The 16,716-nt window shown below is 35.6% G+C and overlaps 4 protein-coding genes across 10 annotated transcripts; 3 read left to right on the plus strand and 1 right to left on the minus strand.

Moving 5' to 3' along the window:
- The first annotated feature begins 600 nt into the window (after window positions 1-600).
- LOC124297895 (ribonuclease P protein subunit p30) lies at window positions 601-2,280 on the plus strand. Of its 4 annotated transcripts, none has more exons than XM_046749267.1 (7): window positions 601-859; window positions 991-1,193; window positions 1,327-1,395; window positions 1,489-1,689; window positions 1,763-1,830; window positions 1,968-2,047; window positions 2,116-2,280. In XM_046749267.1, the coding sequence occupies exons 1-7, from the start codon at window positions 766-768 to the stop codon at window positions 2,262-2,264; spliced, it is 864 nt and encodes a 287-aa protein (XP_046605223.1). In that variant the 5' UTR covers window positions 601-765; the 3' UTR covers window positions 2,265-2,280. The 4 variants fall into 4 exon arrangements, with proteins under 4 accessions (XP_046605223.1, XP_046605222.1, XP_046605226.1 ...); XM_046749266.1 differs by having other exon boundaries at window positions 602-859; window positions 976-1,193; XM_046749270.1 differs by having other exon boundaries at window positions 605-863.
- A 554-nt stretch (window positions 2,281-2,834) lies between these two features.
- Window positions 2,835-5,915, minus strand: LOC124297892 (P2R1A-PPP2R2A-interacting phosphatase regulator 1). The gene is made up of 5 exons (XM_046749261.1): window positions 4,864-5,915; window positions 4,733-4,796; window positions 4,121-4,524; window positions 3,869-4,015; window positions 2,835-3,699 (listed from the first exon to the last, which is right to left on the minus strand). Exons 1-5 carry the CDS (start codon window positions 4,998-5,000, stop codon window positions 3,471-3,473), a joined length of 981 nt encoding a protein of 326 aa, XP_046605217.1. The 5' UTR covers window positions 5,001-5,915; the 3' UTR covers window positions 2,835-3,470.
- Window positions 5,916-6,043: 128 nt separating this feature from the next.
- Window positions 6,044-15,091, plus strand: LOC124297893 (ankyrin repeat domain-containing protein 39 homolog). Of its 4 annotated transcripts, none has more exons than XM_046749263.1 (5): window positions 6,044-6,295; window positions 6,944-7,048; window positions 7,657-7,881; window positions 14,282-14,410; window positions 14,489-15,091. In XM_046749263.1, the coding sequence occupies exons 2-5, from the start codon at window positions 6,967-6,969 to the stop codon at window positions 14,932-14,934; spliced, it is 882 nt and encodes a 293-aa protein (XP_046605219.1). In that variant the 5' UTR covers window positions 6,044-6,295; window positions 6,944-6,966; the 3' UTR covers window positions 14,935-15,091. The 4 variants fall into 4 exon arrangements, with proteins under 4 accessions (XP_046605219.1, XP_046605220.1, XP_046605221.1 ...); XM_046749264.1 differs by lacking the exon at window positions 6,044-6,295 and adding an exon at window positions 6,322-6,526 and having other exon boundaries at window positions 14,292-14,410; window positions 14,489-14,642; XM_046749265.1 differs by lacking the exon at window positions 6,044-6,295 and adding an exon at window positions 6,322-6,526 and having other exon boundaries at window positions 14,298-14,410; window positions 14,489-14,642.
- LOC124297896 (uncharacterized) lies at window positions 8,894-10,100 on the plus strand. The gene is made up of 2 exons (XM_046749271.1): window positions 8,894-9,466; window positions 9,553-10,100. Exons 1-2 carry the CDS (start codon window positions 8,965-8,967, stop codon window positions 9,894-9,896), a joined length of 846 nt encoding a protein of 281 aa, XP_046605227.1. The 5' UTR covers window positions 8,894-8,964; the 3' UTR covers window positions 9,897-10,100.
- Window positions 15,092-16,716: the final 1,625 nt, after the last annotated feature.

Genomic DNA, 16,716 nt, shown 5'->3' on the forward strand with positions numbered 1-16,716 from the left:
TTTCGTTTAATTTACTCAGTTCAACCGCCTATATAACCCCTATCAGTTTGGTCACTTGATGCTAGGTCACCGTGTACATAGAGCAGCAAAATTAGGTTGAGGAAGATCTATGATTCGATTAAAATTATTCCAGTTATGTTTGCACCGATACGCGATTCCACATGTACGAAAACGTGGTACGGACCGTTCACGAGGCAAAAAAATACGAGGGAGATTAAAGAATGGCAATGTTATCGCTCAGACATATTTGAAATCGTAACGGTCGTCAAACAATTGGCGGTTGTGATAAAAATGATATTCACACAAAAGTTTGAACTGCGGCTTACCGTTTTTGGCTTTGTGATCTTCATCAGAATTGTTCACAACGGAACGTGGCATTGTTTGACATATTAAAATAACACAAACTAATAACGATGCATACACGAAACAACGTTCAACCGTGCACAAATAGAACTCTTATAAGTACTCAACCACCTCCGACCAGTCCCCGCAGTCGAAGATTCGAGCCGCGTAATCGGCGTAACATACCGATTATTATCGATTAGTTTTTCTCAGAGTCACCAGATGGCGTTGCGAAAAAGTCTGTGCCACTGATCTCTAGTTATAATAGAGATCCAGTGGTCTGTGCACGTGTGATCCTCTACTTTGGTTCTCTCGTTAAACGTAGTATACCTTCGTTATTCTATACATTGTTTGTGGTTCAGCTGTTCAATACTATTGTGTATATTTTATTACCACGTTTGGTGAATGTAATTATTCACTGAAATGGAGACTGCTTTCGGGTTTTGCGACCTATGCATAAATGCAGAAATTGTAAATAAAAATACATTACATAAAGTGCTGGATAAATTATATGAAAGTATGTACGTATGAACAAAAATTCTCATTTCATTTGATGTAAATAGAAAACAAATGAAGATCAATCAGAATCTACAACTATGACACATCGTAATGTTTTTCTTCAATTCTCACCAGTGGGTTATTCAACAGTAGCAATCAACCGAACAATAGAAGAGACAGTTTTCGAATCTGAAAAGAAAAACAAGAAAAAGGCTGGTGACAATGAAGCTCCGGGAGTTACTGTCCCGAGTCCTCCAGACATCGCTGATCTAATTTCAGAATATGCTGGAAAGCTTCGTATTTTAAATCGTCTTACGTTCGTGTTCGGAGATCCCACAAGAACCCATACGCTGGTAAACACGTTATAAAAGTCTGTAAAAAGTTGATCCGATATAATCTCAGCAATTCTAAGGCACTGAGAATAGGTATTTTAAATTTAATTTATTTTTTTGAATTCAAGTATTTAAATTTGTTCAATATTTTCAGAATCAATCATCGAGTCTGCGAAAGTATGACTTATACGCTGTTGTACCTAAAACACAAGCAGCATTTCAGGTACGTTGGTAAGATTTGCACGATGACTATTATATAAGTTTGGTACTGCGGATTAATTTATGATTTTCTTGATACTTCTTTTCTTTTTTCCAGTTTGCTTGCTCCCAACTCAATACAGACATCGTATTATTAAACAGAAATTGTGTTGGGCTAAAGTTGAGCAGGAAGTTATATTTACAAGCTGTAGAGAGAGGAATTAATTTTGAAATTCAGTACTGCGATGTTATTAGTAGTGCGAGCAGAAAGTTTGCTATACATTACTCCCATCTGTTCCACATGTTTGGCAAAAGCAAAGTAATTTTTTCTTTCTATAAATGGATCGGCACCTGCTTGTCAAAATTTTTCTGCATCATGGTTATTCTTTCAGAACATCTTCATCAGTAGCGGAGCTTCAATTGAAACCCAAATTAGGAGTCCCTATGATATAATAAATTTGTATCCTTTGAAGAATTTATCAAGTATATTTGAATTCAACTAGGTATTACAGTAGCCAATTTCTGAAGTTTGGTTGTTTGAAAATTATTGAGTGCTGATTCTACATCTGTTATATTCCTTAGTCATTTTTATGCTAGAGCTTCTATTCTGGGAATGAATGAGACAAAAGCTAAAGCTTCAATCCTCTCGCAGAGTCGATATGTCATTTTGAGAGCAGGTGGGTCGATATAATTATGATAGAAATTTTTTAATAACAATAATGACATATTTTTACATTGAGTTTAGAAGGAAGACGCTATGGAAAAGCAGTTTTTCGAATACAAACATGTAGCACCGAAAAAAGAGAGATGGAATCGGAAATGGAAATAGAAGCGGAGGAAACAGACGATGAACATGGTGACACTTGTACCGAAGCAAAAAAAATAAAACTGTGACCAGTCGGGAAAGTAATTTGTGAATAATAGAGGTTAATAAAAATAAAATTGATCCGTACGATTTGAGATGACTATATTTTAAAAGATAAAGATTTGTTACATAACTGGTATTTCAATAATATGTACTTATTTTTTGTTATTACTAGCGGGGGAAATAATTTACACACTTATCCATTGGTATTTTACATCTGGTAGCTATATTTAAGATCTGTTATGATTAAATTAAATTTAATCTTAATTTAGCATTAACATATCAACGAAAATTTTCTTAACGCAATTATCCACAGTTTTACATATTGTTGGAAAAATCTTCGTATTTAATGTACTTTATAGGGATAATAATAAAAACAATATTGAACAGATAGCATATTATACATTCCACAGACGAACACAGACTCGAACTGTTTCTAAACAGAATGATGCAAAGAGGAAATGAAAATGAGCAAAAGTAAACTTTTACTGTAAGTTTATAGATTTTTAATTGCTATCGGAAGCAAATTATTTACAGACTATTCTCCTTTTGAACACCTTTCAACTTCAGTCTTTGAAATAGGACACAGCGGACATATTCCCTTTGCTTCCCGTTATTGTAAACGAACAACAACGAGCTTTGTTGCACTTGCAGTTAAAATTGAATCGCGATCCAGGAAGAATTATAAGTTGGTTCAATTTTAAATACAGTTCATAGTTCACTAGATTTGTCCCGACTAGTTACATACATATATCTATTTTAAACTGCACGGTATTCAAACGTTTAGTTGATGCTGAGACACGCAAGTCTTCTCACTTTTGAGCGTATCATATCTACATTACACAATCACTAACTATCGATTGATAAATAGGTCTGAAAATTTACAACATCGAAAAAAAAACATTGTTTCTTGTTACAGTGTGTGAAAAAAATCTTATGATTTTATTATTCTTAATCGAAAAAATCTTTTATGCAAGCTGATGGCACCTGACAATTTAATGTAATTAAAATCTATGCTCGAGACTGATAAATCTCGCATCGATACTGTTACAGAATTAATTCATCTGCATTCAGCTGTGGCACCTTTGGGCAAGTAGCAATCAGCATAGTATTTATTTATCATTTCTACAAGATTACACAAAATTTTTAACGATCGACAGATCGTACTATGTTACAAAACATTGAAGTTGTAAAGTTGACGCGTTTATGTATAAATGGTTAGAAACTAAATATATTCACCTCTGATTATGCTGAGTGATATTATTTGATTGGACTTCATCGGAAGCTTTAGTTAGATCACCTGACGAATCAGACATTGGTTCGTCCCCACTTGATAAGATTCTCCCAGGAGATGGACTGTCGGCAATTCGGAAAGAGAAGTTTGGCGAGTCTGCACTAGACAAAGATTCAGGTGTTCCCACAGAGCCAAGTGACCCTGGTAGCGGGCTGGATATTCCTTCGAGTCTATTTGAAAAGAGAATAAAACGTTGAAATTTTTGCCAATATTTGCTAGTCACCTAAATACATTGACCTGATAGCTCTTTTACTATCGTTTTTTACTTTAAGCATCATTTTGCTCCAACTATGGCAAGATGTTATTGACCAATTACCAAACAAATGGAATGTTCTTCACCTGTTGGAGTGCGAAATAACGAGACTTGATGTTCTCTTAGCTGGAGGTAGCAGATGTTGGTCTCCATTATTGTCATCTAATTCAAACTTTCTCTTAACTGGGCCCAGACAGCTTGCACGAATGGTGGCTATTGGGCTGAGGCTACGCCTAAGAGAGATAATGCAAATTCAATTTCTTCAAGGGCAACAATCATGCATATGATGCATTACCATCGTATTCGTCATATTCACCTTGCTAATCATTGGACTTTACCTTGTTGCGAAAGCTTTTCTAGTAGGACTAGGAGAAAGATTATTTTTCCAAGTCATTTGAATTCCAGGTGAATAGCACTGTCGTTGTCCGAGTCCTGATCTAGTAGGTGACGGTGAGGAGCACAATGGTGGTCCAGCAGCATTGAGGTTCAAAGTTAGAGGATCAATAGTTCGCTTGGAATTTTGTCGGTCTGATTTGTTTAGCTGATGACTAGGAGACTCTGACTCTTTAAAGGAGAGGCCTTCGGCATCCAGCCTGAGGTCTTCCCATGATTGAGACATTTGCATTGCACTGTGTATTTCTTTTTCGTGTGCAGCTTCACGACCAGCTACATCCACGCATTCTTCCTGTCGCAGCTGACTCACTCTCGGAGTAAGACGTGGTATACCACCACCTCCAGGACTCTGTTTTTAGAAAAAATGGACATAAAATTTATCTGGCTCTACTTGGCCATGGCTTTGGTACATTACTGATTCAATGCCTTGACTTTAAAATATAACTCTGATTCCCTAGTTAACTTGCAGTATGCAAAGATATTTGAAAAGTGTAAAGACAATTTGGTAAGCATATTAATACACAGGCTCTAATATTCAATATCAGACTGCTACTTACACTGGTACTAAAACGTCTTGTCCGTGGTAAATTTGAATACAAATTGAAAGGTGAGACAGCATCTCTGAAAAGGATTTCAACAATTTGTTAGGTAGAATTGAGGGAGACAGCACTAAAAAGTTTGAACTTACCTCGGAGCAGAGGTAGACGTCGAAGTGACAGACATTGTAGCACTGATCTCGTTAATCATCGGAGCACTGCTAGATCGCTTTAAGGTGATTACAGGACAGTCAACATCCATGGCTGTAACACTGCTGAGGACATTCATGGGCGCTTTTGTAGACAGCGTCGACAGAAAATACAAACATTGGTGTTTGGTCGACACCACGCATAGGGTCAAGATAAGCGTAAAGATTCAATCAAGTTTCCCTCAGTATTCACAATTAGCTGTTAGCGCTGTAGTGAACGCGAAAATTATCCAAGCTATGACAAGTGATAAATTTTATAACATGTGTTTGCTAAAATTGTTGTCGTGCACATATAAGCCGGAATTTTTATATTTTATATATTATCCGTTATGGATTTATTCAGGCACTATAACGCAACACTCTTATTCCTTAATACAGTCACTCACGATGTAAAAAAAAAAAAGTAATAAATCTGTGGACACGGAATCGGCACTCGTTTTGTCACAAAAATCAACTTTGGAGCTGTTCGATTGAGCGCTGAGCGCTCCGTGAAAATAGGGGACCGGGATTTGAGGTTGTGATTGGACAACTACTGCCTTTTTTCTCATCAGGTTCTCATGGACAGGCTACGACTTTGGGGTGCTGCTTTCAGGGGCCACCTTTCAGTTGATTTCAAGCGAAGAGACGGCCTCTCCGTTCTTCATTGGTAGAAGAGTCGTGTTTGGTCTATTCGGCTGGGTGCTTCGATGCCCTCGCTATTGCCGAAAATACAATCGACCATTGTGGCCGTTGACTAAATGGCTGTAGGATATAGCGACGCTCTCGCGGAGGTTTTAACGCATCACACGGCCACTGGCACAGGATAAGTTGTCATAACTCATCATATATGCATCCAAAATACCCAAAAATTCACTCAAAATTACATCACGGTCTTCTGTAAATACTTTTCTGCGCACAACTATTTATGCAGCGGAAACTCACTACTCTGAGGTTAGAAATCAAGGAGTGTCCGCGTACTGAGGTTAGTTTGAGAAATTCAAATCGACGCCTGACGCGGCAATCATCGGCAACCCACCAAACTTACTAACCTACCTACTAACATACGCGCGTCTCCCGCATGCGCGCCAGTATCGCGCATGCTTCGATAGTTGGTGCGTGGCCTTCGAATTCTTCGGTCAGCGCGTTTGGATCCGTGGTTTGGATTCATCCGAAACCCCTGAAACTCAGATGATAGAAATTTTAAAGGACGACGATAATTTGAAGTACAACTTTCACCGCACACACGAATAAATCTTCGTATAATAATCAAGTCTTAATATTACTTGTCTTCAACAATAGTTCCTTCTTCGCGCGGTTCAATTTCAACCATTCGGCGGCGTCTCATCTGGCTATCTATGAAGTTAGTCACTGATTTACCATGTGACACACAGAAATGGTAAAAATGTCGCCATTTTCGTACTTATGCTGTCGTACTAGTTTGTATATAGCTGTGACGTGTGAAGAGCAGATAGCCCTCTTTTGCGTTGATCTGAACATTTTCTGAGTAAATAATTTCGAATTTCTTGAGGCTATTGCAACGAATGAAATACCTCAATCGGATTGGATATCAAATTATGATATACAATTGATACTCAAGTCTTTTGCAAGACTGAAAGACTGTTAAGTGGTAAAGTAATCACTGTTAACTCAGATTTTTACATTTAAAGGTCCGCTCCTGAATTTTACATGAATGTACAGATGTACAGTGGGCGTTTGGTATTCCCACTGATTTTATCCGCCCGCTTTTAACAGTTTTCTCCCATCGTTTTCTGTTTGTCATTTCTGGAATTCCAACGTGAACTATACTGATCTATCAATTAACATTGTAGAGTTGCGTTGTCATTGAAATATCAGTGCATTTTTCACTTGTACTTCGAAATTCATTTGACTGCTCGCTTTTATAATAATAAGTATCTGCATTTTTTTTACTCCTCGATGTCAACGTGTTGTTCACCAAACAATTATTCATGGATCATTACAGCAGCTATTCTGTAGTGTCATTTAAGTCTGTGTCAATTCTAAAGCAAGTTTGTGTATGTTGCAGCTCGTTTAAAATTGCTATCACAGATGCCATACATTCTGGTTAGGGGTAACCTTGCTTCGTATAGTCACAGGTATCCCTGGAGAGTCCTTGTCTCAGGTCTTAAAGGTACGCGATATATAATCACACAGTTGTTAAGAGGGTAGAATTGATCATTAGTACATATCCAAATATTTCAAATTACATTTAGCATAGTGAAAGGTGATTTGCTTTTGTCCTCTACCCCTTTAATATTTAGCTTGTAGTAACATCATTCCTCAATTTTAAAATTCCATCGCTTATCGTTGGATGGAATCATAGAATATTTAATTATAAATACATGCAAAATTCACTTTTCATTCAGTTTTCATCTGATCACGTGGCTTCTGAAATTTATCTTATATGCTGTATTCACAATCATTAAATCATTCATTTAGAGTCCCTAGAATTTCGTACACTTTCATATCCTATCAACAAATTACTAATACTCAACCTACCTTTAGATTTGGATAGCAATATTCAATTACTATGGTTTCATGTACATAAATTGAAAAAAACTTCTCATTTATTGAGCCAATAAGTGAAGTGGTGCAAATATTAGCTGAACAAAAATCCTAATCAGCTTTATATTTACTATTATCTTACGTACAGTGTAAAGATACGTTATCGCCAAGGTATCAATTCAGTGAATTTTGCACTTTTGTAATGTGACTCCAGTTAGCATTGATTTATTTTAGCTGCTGACATAGAACAGTTGACTCGGTTTGCTTCTGGAGGGTACTGTGACGACTCCACTATCGTTTACCTACAACATCCCTGCGTCGTTTTAACTGCATTAGAAGTACTTGGTTACAAAGTTGTCGCATCCTCAAGTACCAGTGTCAAACAGGACTACAATGAGTACATGTGGACTATGAGAAAGGATTTTGCTGAGCCTGAACCTGAGCCACCAATTAAAACTGGTATGTGTGTTATATTCTATTGCATTTAGTTGTATGGAACATTTTTATTAATAAGTAAACTGTCGTAATAAGAATACTATTATTACTATTACGTTCAACATAACTTCTAACAAGTAAGTGGGTTGATTCGTAAATTCCACGGACAATTACTCTGATTATAAATTTTGTACAAATCTGACAAAATTAATGTTTCAAGTGTTGTATTTTGGAACACCAAGTTTAATGTTTAAAAATATTTTTACGCTTGATTTATTTACCTTTGTCAATCTTTCCTTTATGTACATCTATGTCCTTATGAACTCTCGAAATGCCCAAAGTTGAGGAACCAAAAAAGTCGATAAAAATATAATTACTCGAAAATTAAAATGAAAGTAAAAGAGGAACCACAAAGAAAATCGGATTTTCACGGTCCGAAACACTGTTTTGCATTCGATTCATGGCATTTAATATCCCCTCCACGGATGTAAGCAATTTCCCCTCTCGTCCCTGCTTAATTACTTATCCGTATTTCATCCCCATGCCCTCAGCGCCACCTTTTCTTATGTCAGTCAATGTCCGTGTTTCATATAGCGTCAAGATCTGTGAATAAAATTTTAATAATTCTGCAAAATCGTTTCGCCGTTTACTTACGAATTTAAACGATTTCATCAACTTTGCGCACCTTATATGATGTGCAAAACAATTTCGCCGCCTCCAATGTAATTTCAATCAGCATTACGATCTTTGGTGAAAATTTGAGGTTACGTTCTAGCGGTTTTGACATTTAAAGATTGTAATGCACGCGTATGAGCTGTCAAATATTATAAATCCTTTTTTATTCTGTGTGTGGCAAACGGTTGGAATAACCGAATGACATTCTGTTTGTTTGACGTCATTTTATTTTTAAACTGCAAGATTCTGAGAGATGCAAATGCGCATTGTTTTTTTTTTAGCAACTTCTGAAATTGAATGCAATGCATTAAATAGATCGATTATTTACGAGAATGTATGTATGTTCATATACGTACATGTTTAAACTGAGAAAATAAAACTAAGGTGCCAGCAGCGTGTTTGAGTGTGAAAGAGAACAATTTTTTGCTCACAATGGTGAAAAAACGAAGTATTGTGTGGAACTATTATAACAAAAAGGTAGACGGAGCGCAGGTGATTGCATTTTGCAAGTTCTGTGATCAATCTTACATTCAAAATGCAACACGGATGGAACGGCACATGGAGCGTTGCCCGAAATGCCCCGAGGATGTAAGGCAACAGTTTATCCAAGTTGCACACAGTAAAAAGAATAAAGGTACTATCCAGTGCATCAAAAAGACTGATGTGTGGTCTAGTCAGGAAGCTTCAGCTCAATTTGAACAAAGTAATATCACAGATACTGAGCTTGACAATTTAGATGACTGGGGATACAAACAGCAAATTTATACTGACGTCTCAAGCAACAATGTTCCACCAAATATTGAACTTGTGATGCAAACTGGAACGCAATGGGCCAGTAGAGATGGTGATATACAAAGTAATGAGTCTAGTAGCAATGCTGGAACCAACAGAGAATGGGATGGAAATCGCGATGTGACGGAAGCTGCTTCTGGGGGTAAACTTGATTACAACAAAATTTCTCCTTTCTTTGAATTCTTCAATTTCATATTTTTTTTTGTTCTCAACTCAAATTGTTCCCAGCTGGATCACAAGAACGCGGAACCACCGGTCAAGAAAGAAAAACCTACGGCTCAAAAAAGATTTCTCCATGTTCATTAATCACAAGGCATTCTCCGGGGTACTTTTCACTGCAAAATAAAATTTACCAAGAACAGTTACTGGAGAAAAGAGCTGTTAGACGCACTGCTGAATTGGAACTCAGGCGCAAAACTTTGGAACTAGAAAGATTTCAGTGGGAATACGAAAGAGATAAAGCTCACAGTGAACTACGCTGGGCTCATGAAACTCGGATGATGCAACTCAAGGAAGAACGTGAACGACAAATAATCGATCAGAGTAGAAGCAGACTGCCTCATGTTATATGATACATGACTCCCGGCTGTTTAGAAGAAGCAAAAAAGCTGTAAAATAATTGAATCGCTTAGGAGCCATTCAAATATTACGTCACGCTATTCTTGGCCATTTTGGATCCCCCTCCCCCACATCCCACATCGTAAAACAGTTTTTTACTCCCTTCTCTTCGTTAGATGATCTATTTCGTTCGCACATTTCGCCCCCCCCCCCCCCCCCCCCTTATATAATTGAAAATTTGTTAATAATATGACGGATAATGTTAATTGCCTGTGACACTACGAGTGTAATCCGTCCCAACCCCCCCCCCCCCCCCCCCCCCATCGCAGGTCGGCACAGTGAGGCTAAGCCCTACCCCCCTGAAAGTGCGACGTAATATTTAAACGGACCCATATAACGGTTACTGAATACAAAATTTCATTATTTTGAGATGTGGCATCTAAATCTCATCTAAATGGTGCTTGATCACAAAAAGCAATTATTCGAAGACAAAGATTTGAAGTTTATTACATGTCAGTTAACAATGTAATACAATAAATGCATAAATAAAGATTTCATTCTTTTTTAGTCATCGTACATATTTTTTTTCAATCCCTTACTCAAGAATTGGAAACAAGTTTGTTGAATTCTGTATATTAGGTGAGTGTGTGTACCAAATTGGAACTTTAATAGCAATATCCTTTTGCATTCTAGAATTAAAAGACAACGTCATTTAAAGTTTTTCTACTACCAGAGTTTTCAAGTATTGAGAAGCCATGTCTGAGAAACTGGTTAGCATGATCAGCACGGAAAGTTATTCTTACGTCGCCGTAAAGGGTTCTCCTTTTGCGACCGATTGTGCAGTATTTGGTCTATCGAATGAGGAGACCGTGGCACTCACTAGACGCTTTCCAAACTCTGGCCAAAATGTGGTCAATGGCATTACAATCAAAGGTGACTATGTAGTGATAAAATTATTATGTTTTTACCATTTGTTTTCAATTTAAGAAATAATTTGCCAACTATTCTAAACTGCTGACAAAATTGACTTAGTTTTTTTTTTTTTTTTTTTTTTTTTTTATTTTATTTTTTACGTTCAAGGACCACCAGTTCCTGTTATAAACGTTTTGGCGGAGCTTGGTTACAAGGTTGTCTCTAGTACAGGGGAAGCAGAAATACTTTGGACTCTGCAAAGAGAAATTTAAGCGTCACTTGAACACTTGATGTATTAACCTCAGAATATACATGTATAATCGAGCACCATTTGCACAATGAATGTTGAACAAAACCACAAACCTTTTCGCTTGAATGAATGTCTCCGTGAAATGATACCAAAAATCTGTGAAAATATGTTAAAACAAATTGACGCCACGTGCGTTCAGCGTGGACCAAAACTCTCAGCGTAACTTATAATCTAAAAATGTTACAAGATTCTGTAACAATTTTTTTCTTCTTTGTTTCATTTTTTTTTTTTTACTCCCAATTTGCCTTGATTTCAAACTGACGTTATAGTAACCGCAGTTTTAGAAATAGTGATAAAGGTATCCCTCTTGTAAGTAGTATATTATTCTGAAACGAATTGTATTTTTTTAAAGCAACCAGTATCGAAGATGCAACAGAACAAAAAAAATTAGAATAAGTAGTTACCATTTAACGTAGGAATATACAAATACTATTGGTGTATTGAATTAATTCAGCTTAAACTGGGATGGTGATTACCAAGAAGGAAGATATTGTCATTGATTGAATTTTACAACATGAAACTACTAAGCAATTGTCAATTTTATTATTCTATTTTAATTTACATATGAATATACAACTATAAATATATATATATATATATATATATATATATACATATATATGTTTATATAAGTTTGTTAATCTATTTTAAGTTTATACCGACAACTTATTTACATATGAGTATACAAATATATATACCTATACTGTATATGTATATATTTGTAGCAAATGAATAATATTTCTTATGAAGAAATTGTATCTCGTAAATCTGCATATGGACACAACGATCAATTTTTTTTCATTAATTCTCATGGATTACTGAAAGGTATGTCAGTACTGAAGACTGATTTTCACTCAGTCTGCGCATATCCGAGATGACGTCACAGAAATCACTTAAATAGGTTACTTGAGATTACTCATTTATTTTCGTATACTATGCTTGCTGAAAATACCAGTTCGTGCGGTCAACAGTTGGAAAAGTAATAACATAAACACTAAAGGACAAACTACCAAGCCTCATTGACGTCACCTTGGATGGGTTTTCTGATTGGTTTAACCAAAGCGTAGCGGTATTAACCGTATGTTAACCCTCCGTCGGCCAACATGGACGATACCACAGCCCCGTACCCCCGCCCTCTCAAAAAAAATCTTACCAAAAGCCCGCCATTTTTCACCCGGCCGTTGTCAAGTACGGGACGCTAGAGGAGAGCCAGGCCAAAATCGTCCATGTTGGCTGACTGTATTGCTTTTTGGCGTAATTGAAGTAGGTCCAAAATTTGTATTTTTCTCTTCATTTTAACACTTCAAAACATAGTACATAAACCTAACCTGCAACAAGAAGTTTTTATCGAGCTATCATATCAAAAAGTGATGTTTTCGGGTGCTTATTTTTCCGGTACATTCAGGTTGGTCTGGAGTTTGTATTTTCTCAGTAGTCTTGACATTTCTAACATACAATCGGAACATTTAACCCCGAAAACAATCATTTACAGTGAAAAATTATCATAAATTCTGGTATACTGCGTTTACCAATTTATAATTACTAAATAAGTTAAACTTTCTAACGAAAACTATTGGAATATCAAGTAGAGATCTGAGATAGATTACTTGAATTTTTTTTGGATTGTTAGGAAGTTCCTAAGTGTGGGCAAAAGAAGGAAGTAGCTCAATTTTATAGAAACATGCACCTTACAAAATAGCCCATATTGAGATGCCGAAATAAATAGGGTTTTTTTTGAGTGGAGTCCAATGGGAGTAGGTTTTCATGAAAAATTATAACAAGTTTGAAACCCTACAATATCTTTTCTTCATAACAATTTGTTGCTGAGATATCGATTATTAATAAAATGAGCACTCTGAAATTTTTGAATATTCAACAATTTCTACTGATTGAAAATTTCGTAATTAACATTGGATTATTAAGTAGGCACCTGAAACTGAATACCTGCGTTTTTCCGAAATTTTTGAAAAGCCCTAAGTGGGGGAAAAAGAGCTGAGGACGAAATTATTCATGTTGACAGGCAATGTCAGTGAGAAGAAACCATATGGTCGGCGAAGGGTTAATGATATGAAATCTAAACTAAACGGTAGTACCACAACCTGTAACAAAATTGAATTATAAACCTATACTGAACTCTTTCACATTTCAAACTGGTTAAATTTCTGACCGTCAAACACAAAAACTGAATCAGTTATGTTAATGTAAAAAAAAAAATTTCTCTCACTTAAGTAGTCTTACGATGGATTGGTTAGCTATTAGATTCTGCCACCAGCTATTATTCCACATCGGTAACACACCTGTCATGTAATTTCTGTAGTGAATGTTTATGCGTTTCAAGTGATTGATATTCATAATATATTATGAATCTGATCATGCTGATAGAGTTGATTTTAACAATTTTTTAAAACGTCTTACTTAATTTCAATTAAATATTTTTAAACCGATGTTGAATGTCTTGACAGTTTATTTGATTGGGAGCATTAAATATTTGAATCAAGGTTTTATAGTGTGTTTATAAAACCATTTAAAGTACTTGAATAGGTTCAAATTATTGACAGACGTTTTCACTGGTTGAATGAACGTTTTTTTTTTTATTAGAAATTATTTATTTAACAATTTAACTTAACACTATAGCAAATACTTGCACAGTTATGGGGTTTGGAACGTGTTTAGTATCCCGATCAAGATGTGAGGGTTAAAATATCCTTTTAATTTTAGCTAAGCACCATTTTTTTTTTGTTAACAACTAATTGTATGATCGTATAAGGATTTGAACGATGTATTATTTTATTTCTGAACATTTTTTTTTTAGCGACTTTAATATATTATACAAGGTGAAGGTAATAACTTTGTAAGTTATTTAATGGAATTTAAGTTTGGTAATTGAGGGACACTATAGTGTTTATTTTCAAACAAACTTTTACCTAAAGAAAACTGTACCTTGCACTGTTGTTTTACTGTTTGAGAAGTCACAAACTAATCTATTATACATTATTATTCGAGTCCCACATTCCATAATGATTGTATTTCCTATATTACGTGATTGAATATAATAATATATGACAACATTGTATTCTTATTTCGGCATCATACTCCTGTTTATTATCATATCAGTGGAATAAAATATATTAACAAAATAATTGAATAATGAATTAGCTTCTGTCGGAACATTAAAAGAATGTACAAGTTTCAGGGAAACCAATATGGCACATCACAGCAAAGAACATTCTTGCTCATCTGAGGAGGTATCATCAATTCGACAGACATTCGCTCAAATGGAGTTTGAGCGTGGGATCTGGTTTGCAGGTAAATATTCATTCAGTATTATTTTATTTTAATAGCTTTGATGACATCGATTTTTCTTTACCGTAACATTCTTTCCAGCTCAACAAGATTATATAAATCGTGTCAAATATCTGCTAACGAAAGGAGCCCTTGTCGACAGAGTGGATTCGGCCGGTTACACAGCCCTGCATTACGCCGCTCGAAATGGTCATTATTGGGTGTGTAAATTACTATTGGATAACGGAGCGTACGTTAATGCTAAAACCCGAGCAGGGAACGCCACTGCCCTTCACAGAGCAGCAACCCAAGGGCACATTAGAATCATTGAATACCTTCTGGAATGCGGAGCAAAGACAAATATGAAAGATGCTGATGGTTACACTGCTCTACATAGAGCAATTATAGCAGATTCGATTAGCGTGTGTCGAATTTTAGTTCCTCTAACAGATCTCAAAATCACTGATAAATTGGGCCGTACACCTTTACAGCTAGCTACAGAAAAGGGAAATGAGAAGATCGTCAGTTTGATCGAAGAACATCAATAGTATGCATCTGACATGATAGTGGAATTTCTAATATATTTGATTCAATTATATTTCCAGGTAGATGTTCGCGATATTTTAAGGATAAGAATGAGACTGTATGTTTTTCCTGAAGAATGTTTATGTAGTTTGAATTTTAATATGATGTCTTGAGAGATTACTTCATATGAACATAGTTTATGTAAAATTTAAGAGATCCTTTATAGACAGTAAAATATTATTTAATTTATTATTATTCTCTATGCCGTTATCTTATAGTGCATTTTTTATGTTACATACTTATAGAATTTATTACATCATCATTATGTACAGTCATATAATTATAATATATTGAGCATTAAGTAATGTGTGTAAGAGAGAAAAAGAGTGACACTTATTTTCGGCAACTTATTAATTCTGCAGGGGGTTTGACAATAAGCAATTAATACTAGGTTATAATAACTGCACGGGCAATAACAACAATAATGATTTTGACGCAAGTCAAAGACGTAGCTGGAATAAAATCTAGTTAGTATCATTTACCATGACCGTATATATAATTCAGTTTTCGTTTGACAGAGGATTTCAAAAAGAAATTCAATAAGTATATATTCGATTCGATAGAAAAACACACCATCTGTGTATTAATGCATAAATTGTATTATTGTATGTACATTGTACAAGTATCACGTTTTGAAACAACTGTTATTTCCATAACTGACAATCACTACGAGTTTTTCTATTTTTTTTCTGGCAATTGAAATTATAACTTGACAAATATATTTTTTCGTTTCGTTTCATCAGGCGATAAAATCAGATGTTTGTCACAAATTAAGAAATTGGCAGTTAAAATCGTTGTACCTAACATTTTGTATCTATTTGGTGTAACATTAATTTCAATATTGCGCGTTGTCATTTCATCAAACGTAGAATCTGTTATTATTCCTCTGAAACTAAAAATTCCTCGAATTATCGATTAATAAAATTTAGAATATCGCTTATGTGGATTCGCAATCTTAAGCGGACATCGAGGCTCGGAATTTTTTAACGCGACTGTCCCTCAGATGTTACCTACTATAAAATTTGCTAGAGCCCATAAGTAAAAGTTCGCCTGTAGCATGCAGGTCGTTTAGCGCGCTTTGTCGTACGCGCGCTAAATTCACAGTTATATTTATTAACTTAGAGAGAGAGAGAGAGAAAAAGAGGGGGAAATAGGAAAGAGAAGGCAGAGTCTTCCGTGTATAAAGGAAAAGTCGGATGAACTTTGTGTATTCGTTTAAAACCTTAAGCGCGATATTATAAATACGATTTATTGATGACGACGTGTGTTAAGAGGTGACAAAATAATTATCTATTTCAGAAGAAACAGAAAAATAATGTAAATCCAATGATAATGAAAAAACAACAGAGAAAATCGTGTACCGCCGCGCTTGAAACGAACCAGCAGTTTTTTTTTCCCAGAAGACTATCATGGAAATCTGATCAACAAGCTCATTGTAATTTAGAAATTAAACAAACACGATGTTATTCCACCGGTGGAAGTATTGTTTAGAGAATCATGGCATGATTGGGAACGAGGAGATTCTGTTTGAACTTGACTGAAAAAAAAAAAAGTTGCAAAATAAAGACAAAAAGAGGAAAACAGAAGAATCTCGAAATCGACACATGTTGGCTCTGTACGCGCGTATACCTGAACGGAGGGATGATAAAAAGAAGTGGAGAAATGTGAATAAAAATAGGAATTCGAAGAGAAATAGAATGGCGAATATGTAGGTCGTCTGGTCTAGTTTTCTGCGGCATGGATCA

The sequence above is a fragment of the Neodiprion virginianus genome, chromosome 2 (assembly GCF_021901495.1).
Source record: "Neodiprion virginianus isolate iyNeoVirg1 chromosome 2, iyNeoVirg1.1, whole genome shotgun sequence".
Classification (NCBI taxonomy): domain Eukaryota; kingdom Metazoa; phylum Arthropoda; class Insecta; order Hymenoptera; family Diprionidae; genus Neodiprion; species Neodiprion virginianus.